The sequence below is a fragment of the Pelophylax lessonae genome (assembly GCF_965119305.1).
Source record: "Pelophylax lessonae genome assembly, chromosome: 8".
Lineage (NCBI taxonomy): Eukaryota > Metazoa > Chordata > Amphibia > Anura > Ranidae > Pelophylax > Pelophylax lessonae.
In genome coordinates, this window is record NC_138775.1 from 161,138,711 (window position 1) to 161,166,602 (window position 27,892).

The 27,892-nt window shown below is 42.5% G+C and overlaps 1 protein-coding gene and 1 pseudogene across 2 annotated transcripts in view; one reads left to right on the forward strand and one right to left on the reverse strand.

Moving 5' to 3' along the window:
• LOC309562075 (coagulation factor XIII B chain-like) overlaps positions 1-27,892 on the reverse strand; it is a 106,382-nt gene that overhangs the window by 60,772 nt on the left and 17,718 nt on the right. The window contains exons 2-5 of the mRNA XM_082266192.1: positions 17,940-18,116; positions 10,490-10,657; positions 10,145-10,336; positions 220-402 (exon numbers count right to left, since the gene is read on the reverse strand). Of these exons, the coding sequence (XP_082122318.1) occupies positions 220-402; positions 10,145-10,336; positions 10,490-10,657; positions 17,940-18,116 (720 nt within the window). The remainder of the gene's footprint in view (positions 1-219; positions 403-10,144; positions 10,337-10,489; positions 10,658-17,939; positions 18,117-27,892) is intronic.
• LOC309561646 (galactose-1-phosphate uridylyltransferase-like) lies at positions 26,690-27,609 on the forward strand (annotated as a pseudogene). The gene has a single exon. The product of its transcript is annotated as a galactose-1-phosphate uridylyltransferase-like (transcript).

Genomic DNA, 27,892 nt, shown 5'->3' on the forward strand with positions numbered 1-27,892 from the left:
TCTGCTAATTCCTCTACTGGCTTTCTTTAGCCCCACTAATAACATTCAAAATACTAATATCTTATGAGAATCTGTAAATGGTGCAAGAGAGAGAAATTGCATATTAACATATTGCATCAGGGGTGATCTTATGAAATGTCCTTAAGAATGTTTTTAGAAATGCAAACAGTACAAAGCATTTTCTTTGAGATACAGTATAATAGAGGTGCTGTTACTTACTGCCACATGCTGGAGGCAAAGACCACTTCCCATTGATGCAGAAGCTTTCAGCTCCCCCATTCATTTCAAAATCTTTGCTGCACTTGTATATCACAACATCTCCACTGTAGTATACATCTTTTGTAGTTGCTGAATCCAGTGTCCCAAATGGGATGGATGGTGGTTTATTACATTTCAAAGTCCCTTGAGTAAAAATGATATATACAGTATTTATCGTCAATTTAACCTGTGTATTCTTTCTACACACCGAAGCTTATGACACTATATACTTTGCAGAAAGCACTGACAAAAAAAAAAAAACAATCAAAGCATGGATTTGAATGTTCTGTAAAAAGGAGCTTTTTTAAAAGTGTAACTAATGGCATAACTTTTATTTTGTTTTATATAAAGTGGAGAGAGATTAGAACATTTTTCATCTGTCTGTGGCCCTGTTGAGGAGATACATCCACTCTATTTGTCCTGTTTATCCATTATCACTGAAAGTGAAACTTTAAGAAAATCCCAAATTTTTGGTTAACATCGGATCACTGGTGACCCTGGTGAAATACCAGAATTCCCTCACTTTGGAGGGATTTTCTTTCACTTCCTATTTTGACTTTGGGACAGAAATGGAGAGAAATCTCCCCAATAGGACACAGATAACAAAAAAAAAAAAAAAAACTGATGGGGGTTATAGCCCTCCCTTACTCTATCCAAAATAAAAAACGTTGCCCTAAGTCACATGTTAAGGGCTTCATTCCCCACAGGACTCTTGAGCACACTTGTAGTATGAACAACAGACCTTAGGTTAAACAGGAAACAGGAACAAAAGTGTAGTTGCTGCTCATATTGGCGGATTGATTTCTTTATTTTTGAAACCAGGATGGCTTTAGTGAACATATTTTACAAATAAAAACAATTAGTGACAGTGTACAAAGCCGCACAGCAAACAATTACATAGATAGTGATATGGGGGTAGGGGGGGCTGACAAGAGCGGCTCAATTGTTGTCCTCAATGCAAGTGATTATAGAGATGAGGCACTGCGCCAGCTACAGGACACTTCCACTTATTGCGTCTTAAGGGAAAACCCCACTGCTGCCTTTAAACAACAATTATCTGGTTTACTAGATACAAGCAAGGAGATGGGAGTTTTAGTCCCAAACTAGCAGAATATCTTATGGTAGATTTTCCGGTGGTCCCTGTTTTTCACCATTTGCCAAAGCTGATTTAGCACCCTAAAAGGTAGGTGCTAGGTAAAAGCTTAGTGGGCCTTGGCTGCTTAACAGCAGGGCCATGATTTTCAGCTGGGCTGTCATGTCTCCCAGATGTGGCTGCTGAGAGGGGAGTCTCCCCACTGGCTCCATGAGAGGATTCTCATTGGGCAGTGGAGGAAACCCAATCAGTGGTTCATTCAGGCTTGTACCTACCCCTACCCCAGAAGGCAGATTCTTCCGCAGAGGAAGTTGGAGGGGAGCGCATGATGTGGTGTCTTTGGCTGGAAGCAGAGTCCCAGGAGGGAGGGTACGGCTGTCTCTCCTCCTGTCAGAAGGATCGGGTGTCTTGGGTGGCAGCCTGAGAGTCCAGAGAGAGAGCTGAGCTGCAGAGAGGATCTGGTGTGCCAAGGACCAGCGGAGATAGAGGAGTTCAGTTACAGGAAAGCATGCCAAGTTTGTGAATACTGTGAATTGCCCCTGAGGGTCTGCCTGAAGTGTAGAGGGGACCACTCTGGTAAAGGTCTCAAGGATCCAGGAGACAGCTAGTGTCAAGGGGGTGCCTAGTGAGAGGACCCTGAAGTGTTAGAGGAGGTGCCTAGTGAGAGGACCCTGAAGTGTTAGAGGGAGTGCCTAACGAGAGGACCCTGAAGTGTAAAGGGGGTGCCAGCGGTTGGGCCCTGAAGAGTTAAGTGTACAGTGTGCAGTGTACAGTGTTAAGAGTTGCAGCAGCACAAGCAGTTACAAGGAGCTACCTCAGTCAGTGAAGGGCTGGAGGGAGCTGTTCACTGGACTTTTGAGCTAAACAGAGCGTCAGGAGTCAAATGTCATATAGCCCTGGATCTTCTGAGTTAATATAAGTATTAAAGTCGAAGTTTCAGCACAGTTCAGCAGAACAGTATCTTCAAGTGCCAGGGAGCGTTGGCCAGCATTCAGCTGGCATCAAGACAGCGCTAACAGGCATTTTTCTGTACAGTGTCCCAGTTGAACCTAGTTGAACCAGCAGAGTATCCCACTCATTCCCTTCTCCCATCCCCATTACAAAATAAACAAAACAAACCAAAGATGCCGGAATGGTCATTGTCTCAGTTCTCACACTTGCGTTTTCAACTTAAATGTGTTGGAAGTGTTACTGGTAACAATGGCAGAACCACCTCAGGTCCAATGCCTGGAAATACCGCTACACTTAATAAAAATGTCTTTCCTGTACAGGGAAGACCATTAGTGACTGTCATTGGTTTATTGTTTGAAAAATTAGCTCAATGAATAGACCAGTACCTTCAACCTCTAGTTATGAGATTACCAGGGCATATAAAGCATACCTCTACAGTATTAATGCATATACAAGATGTAGAATGGAAAAGTTGTTATAAGTGGATAACATTAGACGTCAAATCCCTGTACTCGTGCATCCTACACAATCTTGCACTTGAGGCCCTTAAATTTTATCTTACACACTAAAGCATGTACAGTGAGAGTCTAAGGGAATTTTTAATTTTGGCGGTGGATTTTCTTTTGACACAGAATTATTTCATCTTTGACCAAGTATATTATTTACAATGTAGGGGTACATCTATGGGTGCAAAATTTTAACCTTTCCTGGTGAACTTGTACATGGGTTGGTGGGAGGAGAGATTTCTCTTCTTCCGTGCCAATCCATGTGCGGGTTCTATACAGTAGAACGGTCGCTACATAGATGACCTGCGTCTAATTTGGGACAGTTCTACTACAGATTTGGTATCTTTTGTTTCTTTTGTTAATGACAGATTTTTGAATCTTGAATTTAGTTTTGAGTGTCAAGCTGACACTATAAATTTTTTGGATTTAACTTTAGTGGGGGACAGTGTCAATAGCACCGTTCACACTCACACTTATCGTAAGGAATGTGCAGGGAACTCTTTACTTTTGGCTTCTAGTTGCCATCCAGCACATACCACGCGATCCATACCAGTGGGGGAGTTTATCAGGGCCAGACGTAACTGCTCCACTAAAGATGCATTTGCAAAGGAGTGTAAAATTATTACTTCAAAACTTAAAGAGAGACCATTTGATGGATGACACACTCATGGAGCAGTTCGCCTGGCTTCTGAGAGGGAATGCTTGTCCCTTTTGGAGAGTGCTGGTTGGGGCCTGTGACAGTATTCACCGTCACTGGAGGTGAGGGGCAGATACTTGATGGTTTGAATTGCTTCAGATGGGACAGTAATATTTGTCAACCATATCTTCATATAGAAATATGAAGATTTAATACCACCTTAAACAGTGTATTCCATGTGCTTGTCTGTGAGACTTCCCTATTGTTTGTGTATCGGGAGGGAATGTGGATTGTGCCTGTCTCAATGTTAAATGCTTATTATGGGATGTATATGTGGATTGGCTGCTAAGGGGGGATTGTCCCGCAGTGTAAATCTTTGTTTACACTGCATGGGAGTGTAAAACTCTGTTTTCATTGGATTGTGAATGTCAGGGCCTGTTTTCAACAAGGTCCACCTGGGCGTTAACCTTGTGGGGAACCTTGTGGGGGAAAACTGTATAAAAGTATGTTTCTTGTTCAATAAAGTTGATATATACGTTACCCTCAATCTAAACTCCTGTCTCTCATTGGGGGAATATGCTACAAGGGATTGCTATGTCCTTCATACTCCCTTGGATAATCACTAAGCTCTTGTAAGAGCTTGTGTAAGAGCTTGTTCTTGTTCCTGCTTCATGCTCTGGGGAAAGTGAGGGTCACCCACGTGAACCTGGAGCCTTGTCGTAGGTCCAGGGTGGGTAGGAGACGGCAAGACCCTAACCCAGCTGCGGTGGTTCGTGGGGTCTGAAGTGGTTACGGTGTCTCGTGGAGTGCTTGGAGCCCTCGGGAAGCACTAGGAGCATCCGTCAACGGAGGTGCCCGGTCGGGGTGCCGGTTGATCCGTTACAGGGCCAAAACAAAAAACAAAGAAAAATGAATGGTACAAAACAATCTCCAGTAACTGATAACAAAAGTCCTGTTACTTTTGTAACTGCCTATTCATTAGAATTTAGTTTAATTAGGATCATTATATATAAATATTTACCTATACTTTTTAAGGATAGGGATCTGGCTCCCATAGTATCAGCAGGCTGCAGTTTTTCTAGTCGGTTAAAACACTAGGTAGTATTTTGTTCCCTAGTTTATACAAGTCCAAATGTCACCACGGGTTCATATATCTGTGGTACCATTCTTGTGCAACTGGGAAAGAATATTCAATCCGAGAGTATATAAATTGTGGCACAAGCAATGTCATCTATGCTGTAGAGTGCAAACATCAAGACCTTTGATAACTAGAGTGAGTGAACATTTCCATGGGGCTTCATACAGCAGTGATAAGAATATATATTCAATTTTAAGTATGTGCACTGTGGCAATATGACATATTTTACCTTTACAGGTTTGGAAAGGGTTAGGTTGTCTTCCCTTGGAGGTAATATCCACCGTAAACTCCTATAACGATAGGTATGGTGGATATTTAACCTCCAAACGAGAATGCCTCTGGGAATGAACCATCATCACAACATGGATCTCTTTCTTAAACAGTTTGGTGTGGATTTGTTTATCTATTTCTAGCTCTTTCATGAATTTTTAACGCATTGTATACTATGGTGTCTTTTTCTATGGTTTTCAATGTTTTTAGTCATTCTATATTAGCCCTAATGACAGGCCTCTCCCTTTTCCCTGTATTATAACTGCTGTCAGGCGGTTGCTATTTGATGCAACACCTGATTGAATAATTCATTTTTTGATGGAGAGGGGGAGACTGCTTTCGAATGTGCATATATATATATATATATATATATATATATATATATGTATATATATATATATATATATATGTATATATATATATATACATACACTTATATGTGTTAGCCGCTATCTTTTCACTGAAGAAATGTTTAAGCCTCTGTGTTATTGGCTACCTTCAGCGCTGTGACTATGAAAAATATAAATAATATAAATAAATGTATATATAAAAAATGGGTTAATTAATCATACTTAATTCAAATAAAATTATTAGGTAAAAGTAGTGCTACGTGAAGTGAATACAACAACCCCTAATTATAGCAAGTGATATAGCTCCTGAAATACAGTCTGTAAACGTCCATTATTAGTCCAGTGCAAACATGACAGTAATCTTGTGCAAAATATAAAGGATTTTGTGCTCATATAAAGTGCAGGTGCTAATGGTGATCTTCCCCGCCAGCCATGTAATGACTAGGCTTCACCAAAAAAATAAATCCAAAAGTGATTATGAATGGGCCACTCACCAGAAGATGTTGGTCTTGGCTGCTGTATAGCATCAAGACCTTGCAGCGCTTTGGTGGTCACCCCGACCAGAAATGGTATCTGATGTATCCAGTGGGGTCACTCTGACCAGGAACAGCAGTCTGTGTACAGTCTCTCCAACTCTCCTTGTTTGCAGATATCTCTCTGAAGACGTCAGTTTGCATGACAAAATGCGTAAGTTGGAACGCATGTGGTGACGTCACAAGGAGTGAGTGGAACGCACCCTGGAAGCCACACCGCTGTCCACTCAAACTTAGGTTCGTGACTAGTCATGCATATTTTCCAAGTTCTAAGTACTGTGAATGTTTTTAGCCCATGGATGGGCAATAAAGGTTTTATTGTAACACACTATCCGCAGTTCTCTTCTTTTGCCTTTCATCCATACTGAAAGTGAGGAGAGTTGGAAAGGTTGTACATAGACTGCTGTTCCTGGTTGGAGTGACCACACTGGATACATTAGATACCATTTTTACACCAGGGTAAGTCATAGGAAGGTTCACAGAGACAACCACGGCTGCCAAATCTCGTTTAACTTCCCAGGACAATTCCTACTAAGATAGGTCATTTGTACATAGACAGCGCCATGTCTAATGCTGAGGGAAAGGGCGAGGCTCATCTACAAAGAATCTCTTTCTTAGCATAGTATAATTTCAAATGAAGGGTGTGTTTGTAGCACAAAAAAATAAATGGAGGTACCACATCCCTAGTCTGTATATGATCTATACTGGGAAAGATATCCCAAAGGGTGAGACCAACAGCTAAACCTGAGGTGTGCAGGTAAGTGCTGGGGTACACAGAAAAAAAGAAAAAACAAGAGAAAAAGTGAGAAGAGCGAAAGAAAAAGATAGGAGGAAGGAAGCAGGAAAAAGGAAGGGGATGGGAAAAGCAAGGTGGGGAAAGTAAAAGAAAGGGACTGGGAAGGGGAGCTAAAAGGGGCAGGAATGGGGAAAGGTGGGACAGAGAACTGTAGGATAAAGAAGAAATAGGAAGAAAAATGGGAGGGCTGGTGGGACTTTTAAGGTACCGGATAATTCAAAATAATAAGGACATAATTAAAAACTAAAAAAGTTTATTGACATGACATCTTTAAAACCTAAGACCAACAGTGTGACATCGATATAACATATATATTTGGACATATACAAATACAGAAAAAAGGGGCAAATACATAAAACATAAGGCTGTAGATGAATGATAAGGATGAATACGTCCAATGATTGACATCAGACCAGTCCCGACATGTTTCACGGGCAACAAAGCTCCGTTTCTTCAGGGGAATGAGAATATATCAATATATCAATCTATAATGCCTCATTTGATGTATATAATAGACCCGTTTGTATAGTCAGGATAAACACGGTTAAAAAACAGGAGGGCTCCGGTATGGCGGCCAAGTTGGAACCAACACGCAGGGCAATGAACTGCAAAGTACTAGATGGATAAATGGGCCCCTTCAAGTACGGGTTAGTAACTCGATATCCGAAAGGGAGTCCAAATACTGAATTTGTGTGCTATTAGCGCTGGATCAAGAAAAGCCAGCCATTAAGCAGTTCCGCGTGGGACCGCCATATTAGCCAACGCCGACTCCTTCCCAGTATAGATCATAGCATAGTATAATATATATGAGATCAGGAATTTCATGTATCTAGGTATCTGCTCATCATCATGAATACCTACTAGAGCCAGTTCAGGAGTCACCGGGAGGAACAGTTGTAGACGGGTATTGATAAGATCAAAAACATCCATCCAGAACTGGTCCACTCTAGGGCAAGTCCAAAACATGTAAAAGAAGGAACCAACAGTAGAGTGACAATGGGTACAGTCTGGCGATCTAGTCGGATAAATTTGATGCAAACTTTGTGTAGTACACTCTGTGTAGGAATTTACAGTAGTTTGGAGTAACTTATCTCTGGAGGAGATGACCAGTTTAGAGTTGCCTTCAAAACATTCCTCCAAAGTCTCCCTGTCTAAAGTAGGAATATGTGCACTCCACAATTCCCAGAGATTTTCTACCCTAGGAGTATGTACACTTAACAGAGCTAAATACAATGCTGAGAAAGGTTGAGAAAGCTGCTTCTGTGCAAGGAAGTCTTCAATTGGATCTGTTGCTAGAGAAGGTGAGTCCAAGAACAGTGATCGAGCTACATGGCACAACTGCCAGTATCGGAAATACATTCAAAGGGGCAAGTTATGCTGGTAAGAAAGATCAGCGAAGGACAACAGAGTGCTCCTTGGCATAACACTTATAAGTGTCTTTATACCATATCGGGCCCAAACAAGAGGGTCAGGAATTGATCTAAAGTGTACCAGAGAAGGATTCGGCCATAGAGGAGTATAGGGAGACCACTGATTAGGACGTATAAAGTGCTTCCTAGCCACAGACCAGACTCTAAGCTTTATTCTAGTAGGATGTGGGAGAGAATCGTAGGCTCTAGGCCCACAATAAACCAAATTCGCCAGATCCGTGATGGAGCCTAATAAAGCGGCTTCTGGAAAAATCAATGCATTTGATATTGACATATTAAACCACTATCTATGTGTCATCAAGCTATGCCCCGACCCCCCCCCCCCCGGGTACAGCCAACGGCAACCCCACCAAAAGTGGGGCATGATCAGATACACCCCTGGGCAATATATCGGCTGCAATTATTAGTTGTAATGCTGACAGGAATGCGTAACACAAATCAATACGGGAGAACGTGTTGTATGTTGCAGAGTGGTGGGTAAACCCCCTGTCAGAGGGGTGGAATTGGTATCACACATCACTAAGGGTGGTTTAACCTTAAAATGCGTAAGGGGTTCTTTACTGTAGGAGCGGTAAGGATGTGGAATTCTCTTCCACAAGCAGTCGTATCAGCAGGAAGCATTGATAGTTTCAAAAAACTATTAGATGGGCACCTTAGAGACCACAACATACAGGGGTATACAATGTACGGTTAAAAGCAAACACACGCACACATCATAGGTTGAACTGGATGGACTGATGTCTTTTTTCAGCCTCACTAACTATGTAACTAAGTAACTATGTAAGGGCAAAGGTGGATGCCCACAGAGAGAGAGGAGGCGTCCGGGTAGCAGAGGGGGGGAGTCTATCTTAACACCCTCTCGGGATCTGGACAAAGACTCCCACAACTACCCCATTAGAGACCCCATACTGTATGGCTAGATCTATTATGGAATATAGCAATGTAATATCAACTGGGGTGGGAGGTAGAGATCCACAATGACAAATATCAGCTATTAAGGCATGTAGAATTACGTATCTACCCCCTGGGTCAGTTTTAACTTCTAAGAGATGAAACTGTAGAGATAGATGGACGAGTACGTTCAGCCCTCTAGCAAAGGTAGAGTATGTAGCATGGTAATGTGCACCCACCCAAGCTTTCTTAAAACTCAGGATATGTGAGCCTAGCAGATGTTTTTCTTGAAAAATGCAAAGGTGCGGGTTTGAATTTATGGATGTACTTAAACACCAGTGACCTCTTTACAGCCGAATTGAGACCACGGACATTCCATGATAAAGTGGAGAATTTAGCCATGAGATAAGGGGGGAACATGCAATAGAAGGATCGTGATGAAAGGTACAGTATATAACCAGCCTGAAAAATGCTTAGCGGGGGTATGATGTGCCTTTGCCCAGATCTCCACAGCGTAAGAATAAAGTATCGCATTCGTTATAAGCAGCAAGCATTATTAAAAGCTAAGCAATCCTAAAGAAACTGAAACCAAAATATTTGTTTATAATATATAAAAAACAGTAAAAAAAAGTCAGCAATGGCCATTGATTTATTTTTATCTTTTATTTTTCTGGGATAATAAAACAGAGAATGATTTGCTAAAGATGTAAGCAATTAGCACCTTACAATTTAAATTTGCAATTTGTTTAGCAAATAAGATGAAGTCTGTGTTCACATTAGTCATCCAATTACACTGTTTTCTTTTTTAATTTCCCTTGCATGTTGCAAGTTGAACATAGCTTCAGCTTACAACAAATGCTCTACTCTATAGCAAATTGACCCTTTGAAATATAATTGGGTGCTTTTGAATACGGGATTCTCTAAATGCCGTACCATTGGGGACATGCTGCATCTGGTGGTAGGCGGCAGTGGCAAGTGACATGCACAGGGCTCCTACTGATTCTGCATTATGGAGAGTTTAAATATTTGATTTTATAATACAATGTAATAATAGAAATAATGTGCTTCAATCATCCTGACACCATATCAACCATGGTGCCGTGATGATTGAAGTGTTAACACCAGCCATTCAGCCCCCACTAATCCTCCCGGGATCTGGCAAAACCTTCTTTCACAATACTGGTCCCCTGTGGCAAAAAATTGGGGACTGCTGCCCTACACGATGTTGCAGAAATGTCTAGATTTTTAAGGCTGAATAATGTGTTATTTAAAGTCTGTAAAAAGTACTCACTGACACACTGAGGAGGTGATGTCCATTTGTCATTTTGACAAAGTACAGATGTAGGACCATAAAGTTTGAAACCTGCTTTGCAATTCATCTGAATTTTTTCACCATCAAAGTAGTCCCATTTTTGTCCAATATCCTCAGTATTCGCTGGCTGTGGTGGGGGTGGACACTTGGACCTCCTGCCTGCAGATGAAGCTAGACATAGTTGTTGATTAATTTTTGGACAACAGGAGTATTGGCATGTAAATAGTTAGAGGTAAAGTGGTAACTGTTATTTACATTATGACACTATAATGTGTATACATGTACACACACACATTTTTGCATACACATAACATTAATATTTACCTTCACACACTGGTAATGGTGGGTCCCATCCATAGTAAAAACACTGGCTAATTGCTGATCCTCTCAATATCATTCCTTCATCACATGAAAATTTTCCTACTTGGCCATTTGAATAGACTGGATGAAGTTTATCAAAACCAGTGGATGGCGGGACAGAGCATTTTATTTCTAAAAGAAGAATGGGATAAATATAAATATAACATATAGAGCACTAAACCCTCCTTGCACATATCTTTAAAAACAAAAATGCAATAATTTGTTACATTAGATAAGAAAATACACACATATCACAAAATATGAACCAAGTTCAGAAAGTTTGATTGCAGTCAATCAAATGGAAGTGACCATGGGATTTAATAAATCCTGCAAACCTGTGTTGGAAGATTAGGTTTATGAATACCCGTATTTAGTAATGACTCTTTGTGTGAAGTGGTAATAAGCATTGTTGCAATAGTCAGCAGGTGTAGCGTTTGTGTTATAAGACACTTTGAAGAGAAACCCACCTACCCGGAACCTGAATGCTGGCACTCACATAAAGCTAACATTGTGTTAAGTCAAATTTTGCAATGTGCAAATATTTAAATACGGAAGTTCAAGTGTTCTAATGTCTAACGTTTTAATTCTTTCACTTAAAAGAAAAGTATGGCTTAAAAAAAAAAACAGTAGTCATACATACCTAGATGGCTGCAGCACCGATCCCAGCTGTAGCTGTCCCCCGCCAGACCGAGAACTGAGCGATCGAAGACCACTGATCGCTCAGTTCTTGGTCTTCAGCCTGCAGAGAGCTGGTGACTGTCAATCACCAGCTCTCTGCTCTGCCCCTTCAGGGCTCACTGGAGCGCTGGGCTGTGGAGGGGGCCCCATACTCATTCACATGGGGGGGGCGGTATCTGGGGGGGGCCCCATAATATTAAAGAGGACTTACAGATTCCAATAAGCCCCCGCCCGCAGACCTCCACAACCACCAGGCAAGAATTGTAGGGAAGAGGCCCTTTTCCTTATCAACATTGGGACAAGGTGCATTGGCAGGGGGGTCTCACTGGCACAGAACTCCCTATGTTGAGGTTGTGTGCCCTGGTATGGTGTAGGAGGAAGAGTACTGCACTCCTATCCTCACCTTTCCTGGCTAGCCAGGCTGCATGCCTAAAATAAGGGCCTGGTATGGACTTTTAAGGCGACTTAACACATTTTATTTTGTTTTTTTTGGGTGGAGTCTCCCTTAAAAATCCAAACAAGATGAGAAGAGTCTAGTATGGATTTCCTGGGGACCTTACACTTTTTTTTTTTTTTTTTTTTTATGTGTGTGATGTACCCCTTTAAAATCCATACTATACTCAAAGGGTCTGATATGCATTTTGGGAGGACTCAATCCAATTTACAATTTTTATATGGGTACATTGGGTAAAGAAAATAATCACCCCCTTTAAAATAATCACAGCCTGAAATTAAGACAGACACAGTTTTTGTTTTATCCAGCTGTATTTACTATTGCAGCATATAACATTCAAGTGAAAGATATAATACCAACAAGTCAGAAAAAAATGTAAAAATTTAAAAATAATTACTCAATTGGAAAAAAGATCACCCCCTTGTTTCAGTATTTTGTTGAACCACCTTTTGCTTTAATTACAGCCTTTATTCTGTTGGGGTATGTCTTTACTAACTTTGCACATATAGACTTTGCAATATTTGCTCAGTCCTCTTTGCAAAACTGCTCAAGTTCAGTTCAGTTTGATGTTGACTAGGGATGAGCTTCGAGTTCTAGTCGAACGTAAGTTCGAATCAAACATCGGGTGTTCGCGTGTTCCCCGATCACACGAAAAAATGGGGCGCTCCATAATGCACTGCACTGGTGCAGTGAATAAATTACTGATTGTCTGATGATTGGCCAAAGCATGCACATGACCTCTATGCTTTGGCCTATAACAGCACAATGTCCGTGATTGGCCAAAGGCAGGGTGCCTTTAGCCAGTCATGGTTAAAGAGCTAAGTCCACACCCCACACTACTGTATATAAAGCTGCTGCTTATATGGCAGCAGTATAGTGTGTTAGACGAGATAGGACTGAGATTAGGCAGGTAGTTAGTGGATTGTGCATTGTCTCTAGTAATAGATCAGCCAGTGCAGTATATACAGTATCTCACAAAAGTGAGTACACCCCTCACATTTTTGTAAATATTTTATTATACCTTTTCATGTGAAAACACTGAAGAAATGAAACTTTGCTATTATGTAAAGTAGTGAGTGCACAGCTTGTGTAGCAGTGTAAATACTTCAACACACAGCCATTATTGTCTAAACCACTCGCAACAAAGTGAGTACACCCCTAAGTGAAAATATCCAAATTGGTCCCAAAGTGTTGATATTTTGTGGGGCCATTAATGTTTTTTAGCACTGCCTTAACCCTCTTGGGCATGGAATTCACCATAGCTTCACAGGTTCCCATTGGAGCTTCCAGGTTGCCACTGGAGTCTTCTTCCACTCTTCCATGACGACATCACGGGGCTGGTGGATGTTAGAGACCTTGCGCTCCTCCAACTTCCGTTTGAGGATGCCCCACAAATGGTCAATAGGATTTAGGTCTGGACACATGCTTGGCCAGTCCATCACATTTACCCTCAGCTTCTTTAGCAAGGCAGTGGTCGTCTTGGAGGTGTGTTTGGGGTCATTATCATGTTGGAATACCCAGTCTCCGAAAAGGGAGAGGATCATGCTCTTCTTCAGTAAGTCACAGTACATGTTGACATTCATGGTTCCCTCAATGAACTGTAGCTCCCCAGTGTCGGCAGCACTCATGCAGCCCCAGACCATGACACTCCCACCACCATTATTGACAGTAGGCAAGACACACTTGTCTTTGTACTCCTCCCCTGGTTGCCTCCACACATGCTTGACACCATCTGAACCAAATAAATTTATCTTGGTCTTATCAGACCACAGGACATGGTTCCGGTAATCCATGTCCTTAATGTGCTTGTCTTCAGCAAACAGTTTGCGGGCATTCTTGTGCATCATCTTTAGAAGAGGCTTCCTTCTGGGAAGACAGCCATGCAGACCAATTTGATGCAGTGTGCAGCGTATGGTCTGAGCACTGACTGGCTGACCCCCCACCCCCTCAACCTCTGCAGCAATGCTGGCAGCACTTATACATCTATTTGCCAAAAGACCACCTCTGGATATGACACTGAACACGTGCACTCAACTTCTTTGGTCGACCATGGCGAGGCCTGTTCTGAATGGAACCTGTGCTGTTAAACCGCTGTATGGTCTTGGCCACCGTGCTGCATCTCAATTTCAGAGTCTTGTCAGTCTTCTTATAGCCTAGGCCATCTTTATGTAGAGCAACAGTTTATTTTTTCAGATTCTCAGAGAGTTCTTTGCCATGAGGTGCCATGTTAAACTTCCAGTGACCAGTATGAGAGAGTGAGAGAGATAACACCAAATTAAACACACCTGCTCCCCATTCACACCTGAGACCTTGTAAAGCGAAAGAATCACATGACACTGGGGAGGGAAAATGGCTAATTGGGCCCAATTTGGACATTTATATTTAGGGGTATACTCATTTTTGTTGCCAGCAGTTTAGACATCAATGGCTACACCAGTTACATCAGTGGTTACACTGTTATACAAGCTGTACACTCACTTCTTTACATTGTAGCACTTCTGTGAGATACTGTATATATATATATATATATATATATATATATATATATATATATATATATATATATCTATCAGTTATTGCAGGATATATATCAAGCAGTGCAGTGTAGTGTAAGGCTGATTCTTATGACATTTAAACTTGCTCGCGGCTATAATGTATTGTCGGCTCCCGGCGATGCAGATAAAGAACATGAAAAAATGGCGTGGGGTCCCCCCCCCCGCCGTCCATACCAGGCCCTTCGGGTCTGGTACAGATTTTATACAAAATTATTAAAAAAAAACGCGTAGTTGCAGGGCGCAGGGCGCAGGAACGAGCCATGCTATAAAAAATTAGATTTGAAATTGCATGTACTTGTCATACAGGTGCAGAAAAATAGGGCCTTGGGTGTCAGTGGTGCCTGAACACTGTAAACCCCCTCACAGTTACTCTTGTTGGGCACAGGGACAGGCCCTCCAGTTAAAAATTAGATACGAAATTGAAATTGCATGAACTTGTCATACAGGTGCAGAAAAATTGGGCCTTTGGTGTTGGTGGTGCCTGAACACCGTAAACCCTCAAAGTTACTCTTGCTGGGCACAGGCTGCAGGGACAGGCCCTGCTGTTAAAAATTACATACGAAATTTAAATTGTATGCACCTGTCATACAAGTGCAGAAAAATTAGGCCTTGGGTGTTGGTTTAAATGACATTTTTCCTTTAGAAATGTCAGTATTGCTGAAAAAAAATTGTGTGCCCCCACCCCCCCAGTCCACGCCAAAATCCACGCCAAAATTGAAAAAAAAAATGGCGTAGGGTCCCCCCCCCCCCAAATTCAATACCAGACCCTTATCCAAGCAAGCAGCCTGGCTGGACAGGATGAGGGGGTGGACGAATGAGTGCCCCCCCCCTCCTGAACAATATTTTGCCCTCAGCAATGGAAGGGTGCTTTGGGGTGCTCCCCAAAGCACCTTGTCCCCATGTTGATGGGGACAAGGGTCTCTTCCCAACAACCCTGGGCTGTGATTGTTGGGGTCTGCGGGTGGGGGGCTTATCGGAATCTGGGAGGGGATCCCACCCCTCCCTTATGTGAATGGATATCGGGTACATCGTGCCCCTACCCATTCACCAAAAAAATGTACAAAAAAATAAAGACAAAAGCCAGTCCTTTATTAAAAAAATTTAGAAATAGTGTCCCCCGATGTAAATTCATCGTCAATCACGTAGCCCGCCGCACCCAAAAAATAGAAAAAAAAAAGAAACGCTCCCGCCTCTTCAGATGCCTCCGGCGTAATGAGCTGCTGGAACTGTGACAGCTTTTCCTCATGAATTTGACTGTATTTTGCCCCATACATTTCTCCTTCTATCCTGACAATCCCTGCTGCAGAGAAACACCCCTGTTATTTGGATGGTGAGCTGTATTGGATTTCCGTCAGACATATATATCACTTGGTGTTGAGGCCAAATAATTAAATTATAGTTTTAACTGACCACCTTAAATGCACTTTGAAGATTCTGAGGCAACATGGAAAAATGTGTAATGGTCAGATGAGACTAAAATTGAACTATTTGGCCTCAACACCAAACGATATGTCTGGTGGAAATCCAATACAGCTCACCATCCAAATAACACCATTCCTACAGTAAAGCATTGAGGTGGTGATATCCTGTTATGGGGGTGTTTCTCTGCAGCAGGACTGGAGCACTTGTCAGAATGGAAGAAAAATGGATGGGGCAAAACACCATCAAATTCTTAAGTGAAATCTGCTGCTCTCTGCCAGAAAGTTGTCAATGGGAAAAAGGTTTTCCTTCTAACATGACAATGACCCAAAGCACACAGTAAAAAAGATCACACAGTGGTTGAAGGAGAAAAAAGGTGAATGCCCTTGCATGGCCTAGTCATAGCCTAGACTTAAACCCCATTGGAAATCTGTGGAATAACTTTAAGGCTGCAGTCCACAAACGGTCACCATCAAATTGAACTGAACTTGAGCAGTTCTGCAAAGAAGAGTGGGAAAATACTGTCATTAAAGCAAAAGGTGGTTCAACAAAATACTGACATAAGGGGGGGAGGGGTGATCCTTTTTACAACTCAGTGATTCTGTTTTTTTTTTCTGACATGTTGGTGTTATATCTTTCACTTGGATGTTATAAGTTGTACTAATAAATACAGCTAGATAAAACAAAAACAGTATATGTGATTATTTTAAGGGAGGGGGTGATTCTTTTCTATACCCACTGTAAATGTTCCCCAGATTAGTGCCCACCCTCCCCTCTATGGTATTTGTTCATACCGCACTGTCGATTAGTCCAGAAAATGGGTATTTTTATTTTGACAAATTCTGCATCCGTTGATTTTAAAGGGATTCAGGTTTTGGCGGGTTCAGGTTTGGTGAGTCCCTGCTGAACTGAACCTGGGACAGTTCAGCTCATCGCTACTCCCGAATCAATAATAATGGCGCAGGTTTCCTGGAGTTAACAGTATGCAGTAGATGCTGCTAGGAGAAGAAAAGCATCAGCAGCAAACCTTGTTTTTTTTCCTTCATATACTACGTACAAAAGCACTCCCTGTCTGTAATACCACTATCACCAGGTGCTGACTTTTGCTCTCTCTATTGATACGGGCTATTAACAGGGGTCTCTAAACTATGGCGCTCCAGTTCTTCAGGAACTACAATTCCCATCATGCCTAGTCATGTCTGTGAATGTAAGAGTTTTACAATTCCTCATGGGATGTGTAGTTCCGCAAATGCTGGAGGGCCATAGTTTGGAGATCCCTGGGCTAGAAGAAGCATTGCCATTACTTACTGAGCCTAATGAGCCTGGAGAAAAGAAGCCAAATAGCAGGCAAATGAATTTAAGCATTTTCCAGAAGTGCAATTCATTGGTTGCAGGGAAATCACAGAAAATACATAACTATAATTTAAATAAATGAGGCCCCTTCATAGTATATAGCCTGTAGGCAGATATTTTTTATTTTTTTTGCTGGCTGGTGTGTCGGGAAACATTTGTTTTGTTTGTTTTGCAAAAAGCCCTGTCCATGTGCACTTTACTTTTAAAGCTAGCTATTGATTGGAACTGTTTTCATCCTCACAGTGCAAAGTGTGCATCCAACCAAACTGATCTATAGTAATCATAGCCCCCTACACTTGTCTGTCTGGGTGAAAAACAATTCCTTGTTTGCAGGGGAAAGTATTCTTTAGTGTAAAAACGGGAGTCCTCCCATTTGATGTGTTGCCATTCAATAGATGAATATATATACTGTATATACATTCATACAGTATGCTGTATATGTTGTCTATGAAGTTGATTTGGTGAAAGCAGAAAAAAATGGGCATCGCAGACAGTTTTTTGTGTATGGGGCTGTGAAGCTCATGGTGACCCATGTCCACAGCCAAAAGCTTCCGCAATGGTCACATGAACATCAGAACTGGACTACGGAGAAATGGAAGAAGGTGGCCTGGTCTGATGAATCAAGTTTTCTTTTACATCATGCGGATGGCCGGGTGCGTGTGCATCACTTACCTGGGGAAGAGATGTCACCAGGATGCGGTATAAGAAGGCAAGTCAGAAGAGGCAGTGTGATGCTTTGTGCTGGGAAACCTTGGGTCCTGCCATTCATGTGTATGTTACTTTGGTGCCCATGCCTCAATGGGTCAGGGCTGTTTTAGCAAAAGGGAGCCATACTCAATATTAGGTGGGTTGTCATAATGTTATGGCTGATCAGTGTATTTATAGAGCGAGAGAGAGAGTGCGAGAGAAAGAGAGAGAGAGAGAATATGGAAGAAAACACTACTTATTGCTGTACCAGAACATTGTAGAACAGCTGACCATCCAGACAAAAGGCACTCTGCTTCTTCTACAATATTTCTTTGAGCTGTCATATAACCTTCATCGCACTGATATTGGAGCCGCTCTCCAAGTTTAAAAATTGTTTTTTTTGGCACATAATTTCCATTCTCCAAGTTTGAAACTTTACAGATACCTGCAAATAATTCAACAGAGTTAATATGCAATTCAAGTATTAACATTTGTAGACATTTAATATCAGTGATAGTTTACTTATAAGTTCTGGGGTTCAGCTATGTCCCCCCTGAGGTTTATTCTCCTTTATAATAAATGCAGTTTAATCTTTTCTGAGCACAAGACCTCAGGCTTTTACTGAAAGTACGCACAGGCATTCTTTAACCACTTCTGGATTTACCCCCTTAATGACCAGGCCATTTTTTGCAATTTGGCACTGCGTGAGTTTAACTGACAATTGCGTAGTCATGCAATGCTGTACCCAAAAAAAATGTACCCCGTTTTTTTCCCCCCAAATAGAGCTTTCTTTTGTTGGTATTTGATCACCTCTGTGGTTTTTATTTTTTTGAGATATAAACGAAAAAAAATAGACCAAAAAATCTGAGAAAAAATAACTTTTCTACTTTTTCTTATAAAAAATATCCATTAAACAAAATGTTTTTCACACATTTAGACCAAAATCTATTTAGCTACATGTCTTTGATAAAAAAAAATCTCAATAAGCGTATATTTATTATTATTTATTAAACGTATAAAAGTTATAGCGTCTACAAACTATGGTGTATATACTGGGATTTACGCAGCTTTTACTTTCTGACTGCCTATCTCATTTCTTGAAGTGCTAAAATGGCAGGGCAGTACAAACCCACCCCCCAACCCCCAAATTTCCTCTTTTTGGAAAGTAGACACCCCAAAGAATTTTCTGAGAGGCATGTTGAGCCCATTGAATATTTCATTTGTTTGTCACAGGCGCTTGAAAAATGAAAAACAAAATAAAAAATGTTACACAAAGTTGTCATTGAAATGATATGTTGCTCACACATGCCATGAGTATATGTGGAATTAGACTCCATAATACATTCTGCTGCATCTCTTGAGTATGGGGATACCCTATGTGTGAGACTTTTTGGCAGTCTAGCCGCATACAGGACCCCGAAAACCAATCACCACCTTCAGGCTTTCTAAGGGTGTAAAATTATGGTTTCACTCTTCACTACCTATCACAGTTTCGGCAGCCATTAAATGCTAAGATAACACAACCCCCCCCCCCCATATGACCCTTTTGGAAAGTAGACAATATAAGCTATTTGATACTTCTCCTGAGTACGGAGATACCACATGTGTGAGACTTTTTGGCAGTCTAGCCACGTACAGGACCCCGAAAACCAATCACTGCCTTCAGGCTTTCTAAGGGTAGAAATTGTTGATTTCACTCCTCCCTACCTATCACAGTTCTGGAGGCCATGAAATGCCAAGACTGCACAAAACCCCCTCAAAGGACGCCTTTTCAGAAAGTAGACACCGTAAGCTATTTGCTGAGAGGAATTTTGAGTATTCTGCAGATCTCACTTTTTGTCACAAAGTTTTGAAAATTGAAAAAAGAAAAAGAAAATACAATTTCCTTTTCTTTCTTCATTTTCCAAAACAAATGAGAGCTGCAAAATACTCACCATGCCTCTTAGCAAATACATTGGGGTGTCTACTTTCTGAAAGGGGTCATTTGGGGGGGTGGTTGTGCTATCTTGGCTTTTCATGGCCTCCGAAACTGTGATAGGAAGTGAGGAGTGAAATCAACAATTTACGCCCTTAGAAAGCCTGAAGACAGTGATTGATTTTCAGGGGCCCTGTGCATGGCTAGACTGCCAAAAAGTCTCACACATGTGGTATCCCCAAACTCAGGAGAAGCAGCAAAATGTATTTTGGGGTGTCATTCCACATATTGCAATGGCACGTTTGTGCAACATATCATTTAAGTGACAACTTTGTGTAAAAAAAAAAAAAAAAAAATGTTGGCATTTTTCCGATACTTGTGGCAAAATATAAAATATTCTATGGACTCAACATGCCTCTCAGCAAATAGCTTGGGGTGTTGCAATTTCTTTTGTCACACGGTATTTGCGCAGAGATTTTCCAATGGCAATTTTTTGAGAATTTTTTTTTAAATTATTGCACAAATACACTATATATTGCCAAATTGTTTGGTAAAATATAAAAAATGATCTTATGCCGAGTACATAGACACCAAACATGACATGCTTTAAAATTGCTCACGCCCGTGCAGCTGCAACAAACTACGTACATTTTTAAAAGCCTTTAAAAGCTTTTACAGGTTACCACTATAGATTTACAGAGGAGGTCTATGGCAAGAATTACTGCCCTTGATCTGACGTTCGTGGCGATATCCCACATGCATGGCACAATTGCTGTTTACATATGACACCAGACCGATGCTTGCATTTTTTTTTTTTTTTTGCTTATTTATTTTATTTTGACACCTTCCCTTTCATTTTTTTTTTTTTATCATTTTTATTGTTATCACAGGGAATTTAAATATCCCCTATGATAGCAATAAGTAGTGACAGGTACTCTTTTTTCAAAAAATTGGGGTCTATTGGACTCTAGATCTCTCCTCTGCTCTTAAAGCATCTGACCACACCAAGATTGGGGTTATCCACCCTCTGGGGTTATCCACCATAGGGGTTAACCACCCTCTGTGTCCACCCCATCCCCTATGCTTCGCCATTAATGCTCTTTTTTTAACTGCAGTGGTGAAATCACCTCCTAGAGTGCTACAATCGTTGATTACGTATATGGTGAGAGCAAACACTGTTGCTGTCAGAATAAATAAATCAGTGCTGCAGCTGATGGGCGTACCTGGAAAGCAAACAATGGTTAACAATAAAACACAGTAACAATAAAACATTACAGTATAACAGTATATTATAAATTACAGTAAATGTATAAAGAGTAGAAAAGTAAGAACAAAAAACTAACTTAATAAAACAACAACTGTTTTTGGCTTTTATATATATATTTTTTTTGTAACTTTTTTTTCACTTTTTTTGGTAACTGTAAAACAACTGTTCCAGGCTAGGGTCTCTCAAAATGCAATAGCCAACATTTGACCCTGTGTGAAAAAGTGTGCCTAGACTGTGCCGTGCTGTACCCTATACTAATACTCTACTAGTGTGTGGTAGCGACGGAAACAGTCCCCGATGCAGAGACCAGTTTGGCCAGAACAGGAGGGACAAAAATAGGGGTGTCACGCCTAAATCCCCGTTTTCTGCAGACATCTTCTTTGGGGTGCTTTTTGGGTGCTAGAGAGGACATCCGGAAAATGCTTCTCATGCAGCCAGCTCACTGCATCTGGATTGTGAATTTGGGCCACAGCACCTCCTGGATACAGAAAAAATAAGGGCGGTAATGGCGCTCAAGGGTAGTGCTAGGAGTAGATCAGCTGCAATGAAAAGGGCGAGTTGGGTATCAAAGGGAGACCCGAAAACATTTGTCACATAACTTAAGTCGTGGTGAAAGTCGTGGTGAAAGACTATCCCTAAAAGACATTATCATAAAACCAGCTGACAAAGGCGGTGGTATAGTCATCCAAAACCAAGCAGACTATATCAATGAAGCCCTTAGATTACTCTCTGACAAAAACACCTACGGGATACTACCCAAAGACCCCCTACCCAACTTCCAAGCTGAAGTCGAACTACTAATCACCACCGCCAGCCACCAACACATCATTGAGCCAAAGGAAGCATCCTTCCTCAAGAGAGACTACTATAAGACCCCCTACTTTTACCACCTGCCAAAAATACATAAACATCCCACCGCACCCCCTGGTAGACCTATAGTGGCCTCCATGGAAAGTGTCACTAGCGGCCTCTCTCAGTATGTAGACACTTTTCTACAGCCCCTGGCCCAATCCCTCCCATCCTACATACGGGACTAAGCCCACCTTATGGAACTTTTGGGACCATACACTTGGGAGGAACAATATCTATGGCTGTCACTTGACGTCAATTCCCTCTATACGTCCATCCCTCATTACATTGGATTAGCAGCCACAGAACACTTCCTATCCCAGGATAACATGATTAATCTGGACCAAGCCATCTTCATCTCACAGGCGATACACTTTTGCCTCACACACAATTACTTCCTCTTCCAAGATACATACTATCTCCAGACCACAGGTACCGCCATGGGGGCCAATTTTGCCCCGTCCTATGCCAATCTCACCATGGGCTTCTGGGAAAAATCTTTCATCTGGCAAAACAATCCATGCATTCAGCACCTCATTTTCTACGGGCGCTATATCGATGATCTCATCATCATCTGGGACGGCCCATCCACCACCATCCAGGATTTCATCAACCATTGCAACAATAACCCCTTTGGTTTATCCTTTACATCTGCCTGGCATCACAAGCATTTAGCCTTTCTAGATCTAGAGCTAAGCCACGATGGCGGCACCATCATCTCCCGTAACTACTGCAAACCAACTGCTGGAAATTAATATTTACATTATGACAGTTGTCACCATCCCTTATGGGTAAAAAATATCCCCAAGGGACAGTTCTGCCGGCTGCGGCAAAACTGTACAAAAGAATCCGACTACATCTCCGAAAGCCATCACCTCAAAAAGAAGTTTCTGGATAAGGGTTACCCCAATACATTAATAGACACAGCTTACAACACCTATCTTTCTGAAAACCCCCCCAAAAAAGACAACCACACCTCCGAGTCTACCATTCGGTTCATCACCAGATTCCAGGGACGACATAAAAAGATGGAAAGTATCATCTCTAAACACTGGGGTATTCTTAAACAGGATCCTCTTCTCTCTGCCAATATCCTAGACAAACCCTGTATCACTTACTGTAGGGCCCCCTCCCTTAAGAACAAAATTGCTCCCAGCAAACTCGAAAAACCCAAATCCAATCACCTCTGCCTCATACCCCTCAAGGGGATGTACCAGTGCAAAAAAGCCCTCTGCAAAAACTGTGATTTTGTGCAACATGGCCAGAAATCATTCACCCACAAAGGTAAAACATATACCTTTGATGGCTTTCTCAACTGTTCCACCGACCACGTTGTTTATTGCCTCTCTCGCCCATGTCCACTCTTATACGGAGGACGCACCCTCTGCCCCCTAAGACAGTGGTTCGGCAAACACTAAAGCTTTATCGAAACTGGCTGTGACCTACACAGCATTCCTCGGCACTTCCTAGAGTGCCATAAACAATCCACGGCGGGTTTATGGGTCTGGATCCTTGAATCCATACCCAAAAACCTACCAGCAGCAAAACGTTTCTCACTACTATGTGACAGAGAAACGTTCTGGATCTATACCCTAGATAGCCTCAGTCCCAATGGCCTAAATGAGGAACTAGATATTAACACCATCTTGTAGCCCCAATATAATATTCTGTAATCATTTCCTCTACTAATGCTTCTTTGTTACCATTCCAGGTTTTTCAGTATGCCAATCATAGTTATCCTCATCACCAAGACCTCTCAGTAACCTCTCGCCCCCCTCTTCGCCCCCCTCTCCCACCCTCCCCCCTCTTCTCCTTTCCTTTTCCACCCCCCCGTTCCCTTCCCCCCCTTCTTAATTGTTCCCCTCATAAACACTTGTTTTAGGCCTTCTCCTTGTCCCCTTGCATCTGTATACATTGGACACCGAGATCAGTATAATCTCTCTCTGCATATATGTATCGTTGTTTTATCCTTTTTATCACATGCATTGCCGTTTTAAATGTCCTTCCCTTGCATTGCCGTTTTAATTATGACACATTCCCCCCCTGCCCCCCCCCCATGGGCTATATAAACAGACTCCTTCTTCCCGTCTGGACACTTGACAAAGGAGTGCGCATGTCCGTACCAGACATCGGCGCATGCTCCAGACTGCCCACACTGCCCTCTTCTCCCAGTGACGTCAGACGCTCCCGCCGGCCGCCGCACCAGCCCTTCCATCTCGTCCACCGCGACCCTGAAGACTACAGAGCGGGCCTCTCGGGTTCTTCGGAGCTGCCGGACCTCATCTGGATGCTGCATACAGCTACACCTACCGCCGGAGCAGGACACGCTGTACACTTGAATCCACTTACCTCTATGTAAGTCGCTACTATTGTTATTGTAATACATTACTTTTATCACACTCAAGAGGCGCTTTCCCCTCCTTTACTTTTCCTGGATACAGAAAGGCTTTGATGTTCTCTTCCTGGTATTTTAGGAAGGATCCACTTCTTCCTGACGCTTTGTATAGCACATAGGCATTCAGCAGAGCCAATTGAAATAGGTATACAGACACTTTTTTGTACCAGCGTCTGGCCTTATGGACAACTAAGTACGGCGCCATCATCTGGTCATTGAAGTCCACCCCTCCCTTGTTAAGGTTGTATTCGTGGGCACAGAGGGGCTTCTCCACAACACCAGTCGCCGTTGCAATTTGGACTGTCGTATCTGCGTGAATAGAGGACAGAACGAAAACATTACATGTGTCCCTCCACTTCACTGCAAGCATTTTATCAGACTTCAAGCAGGCTCTCTCCCCCCGTCTAAGTCGGGAATCTACAAGCAGTTGGGGGAAGCCCCGGCAATTAGGTCGCATGGTGACACATGTGCCAATTCCAAAATCAAAAAGGTGTCTAAAAAGTGGCACTCTTTTATAGAAGTTGTCCACATATAAATGGTACCCCTTTCCGAATAAGAGTAACACCAAGTCCCAAATAATCTTGACACTGCTCCCCATGTAGTCTGGGCAGTTGGGGGGCTCCACATTGCTATCTTTTCCCTCGTAAACCCAGAAACTACATGTATAGCCTATTGCCCTGTCACAGAGCTTATACATCTTGACCCCATATCTGGTACGCTTGATGGGGAGAAACTTTTTAAAAGCAAGGAGGCCCGAAAATGTAATCAGGGACTCATCAATGCAGACAGCTTGTTGGGGCGTATACAAGGCTGCAAACTTATGGTTGAAGCGGTTTACGAGGGGCTGAATTTTGTGAAGCCGGTCATAGCCAGGGTCATCCCGAGGATGACAGAGTTCATTGTCCCTGAAGTGCATGAACTGCAAGATTTGCTTGTATCTAGTCCTGGTCATGGCAGCAAAGAACATAGGCATATGGTGAATTGGGTCAGTGGACCAAAATGATCGCAACTCACTCTTTTTAGTAATGCCCATGAGGAGGGATAGACCCAGAAGGGTTTTAAATTTGGAAACAGTGATACGTTTCCATGCAAATTCTCTGGCAAGGGTCAAATTTGGATTTGCGGTGATGACTTGATCGGCATATAAATTGCTTTGATCCACAATAGATCTGTAAAGATCTTCCATGAAAAACAGCTCATAAAAATCAAGGGAAGTAAAATTGTCTGTTTCCACCTGAATTCTGGGTTGGCCAGTGAATAGGGGACGTACGGCGCTGCAGAAGTGGTGGGATCCCAATCAGGATTTGCAAAGGCATCAGGAAGGACACTATGGGCTCTACGGGCCTGCCTTTGAATTATTGGTGGCTGCGTGACACTACTTGTGCTAGCCACCGCATCAGCTTGAACTGCACTCATGGGACTCGCCACATCACCAAGTGTTACTGCAGTGCGGTTTGACTATGACCAGGATGTACTAGGTCACTGGTGCTTGCCAGTTCGCCAGAAGGTTGAGCGGCACTAGTACCGACACTCTGCTGCATACAAGAACCCTGCAGTTATTTCACCTCAGCAACAGAAGAACGAGGTAGGGTACGCCTGACCTTAGCAGGGACCACTACTCTGTCATCAGAGCTGTCTGTAAGGGTGCCACTGCTCTCTCCAAGTTCGAATACTGAGCCTGATTCTGACAGTGAGGCTTCCCCATCGCTTTCATCTGTCACGCTCAGCATTGTGTAGGCATCTTCACTAGTGTACCTCTGTTTGGACATTTTGTCCAATACGTTTACTGAACAAAAGCGTTTACTGTAAATACAACAACTTGTTTGAAGTCTCCTTCCCGTACTCCATGGGCTGGCATGGAGCTCCAACTGATTCTTACCTCACTGAGGACTGCAGCCACTGGCAACTCCATGCTCACTAATACCCGCCGCTGCTGTGTTCCGCCTCTGTGCGCAAATTCATGGTGGGATATGAGATGTTGGCTCAAGCTCAGAGGAGTATTGGTAGTGACAACAATCTGCTGATTCTGCACTTCTTGAGGGGGGCGAAGGGGCTAAACACAGGTGCTGGCAGGTGTCGGGGCTGATCCTGCTAATGCTGCATTTTGGAAACACTAAAGTATTGGGGTCACTAGTATAGTTCTGATCAGATCAAATATATTGATCCGTTCAGACACTATACTAGTAATGGAGGTTTTAAGTGTGTGTGTGTGTGTCACTGGCAATCAAAGGGTTAAAATGTATTACTTAATATGTTGCCGGAAATCTGACGCTGTCCTGAATTGACCTGTGCCACTAATGCAGTGATTAGAAAATGATCTATACACTATAATAGTGACACTGTGACAGGGCAATGAAGGGGTTAACTGGGGGTGATCGGAGGATTAAATCTTTATTAGGGGATATATGGCTGGTACCCCATACCTATCTGGAACTGCCTCTAACTATTACAAACTGCCTCTAAAACTAACTGAAGTCACAAGTGACACTAATACAGTGATCAGTAAATTGTCTGTATACTGACTACTTCCACGCCTAGCTGCTATGTGACAGTGTATGAGAGTCATGGAGCCGCAGATCACCTTCCAGCCCAATGGTAAATCCAGATAACAAGGGGACATTTGTCTTTGAAAACGACTTCCCTGCCATGCAACCAGATGCCCCAGATCCAGGTCCCAGCGATCCCACCCTACTGCAAGCAAAATCTTCCCGTGGTGTTTCAGGTAATGTGTTTCCACCCCTGGTCAGATATCACTCTCCCTCTGATGACCACTCAGATCTTTGAAAACAAAGGAGAAATGATGGGATGTTCAAACCCTCATCCGCACTGCCATATTTGGGCAAGTAATTTCCTTCCAAATGAGACTCAGACAGAGGTCCGAACACAACGAGAATCCCTCCGGACACATAGGACTCCCATGTTATTGAAATATGGGAGACTGGAGGAGAAGAGCAAGGAGCGCCTGATTCTGAGTAATGACCATTGGCTGGTACTTGCCCCGTACTGGGCAGTTTGGCCGTTTCAGACCCTATTGCTGCCTCGCCGTCATGTGACCTGCCTGCAGGATCTGAACTGCGCAGAATGAGACAGTCTGGATTCCATTATGAAGCATTTACTGCAAATACGACAACTTGTTTGAAGTCTCCTTCCCGTACTCCATGGGCTGACATGGAGCTCCAACTGGTTCTCACCTCACTGAGGACTGCAGCCACTGGCAGCTCCATGCTCACTACTACCCACCGCTGCTGTGTTCGGCCTCTGTGCGCAAATTCATGGTGGGATATGAGATGTTAGCTCAAGCTCAGAGGGACCTGATGGCAGAGCAGGCGGCTGAACGCCTTAGGAATTTACCAGAGGAGCATTACAAGCAAAGACAGATAGAGCCAAGGGGTGAAGACAAAGTACTTGCTATTGGAACATACAGAGTAGTACTTGCTATTGGAAGATACAGAGTAGTACTTGCTATTGGAAGATACAGGGTAGTACTACCGATTCTAAATTGCAGATGGTAGAGATAAAAAGATCAGATAAAATTTTCCAGCCAGACCTGGAATTTTACATGCTGAGAATGTGTGTTTCCAAATTCAGTATGTGCGAGCAAAGCACAAAGCGGGATACAATGTCTGTACCCTGGACCAGTCAGAACAGTGGACAGTTATCTCCGGGTCACACTAAACTGCTCTACAGGAATTGTATTAAAGAGATATTAAAGCAAAATACTATTTTTAAAGAAAAAAAAATTGTCTGTATACTGTAATTAGTGTGCACTGGGACAGGGAGTGAAAGGGTTAACAT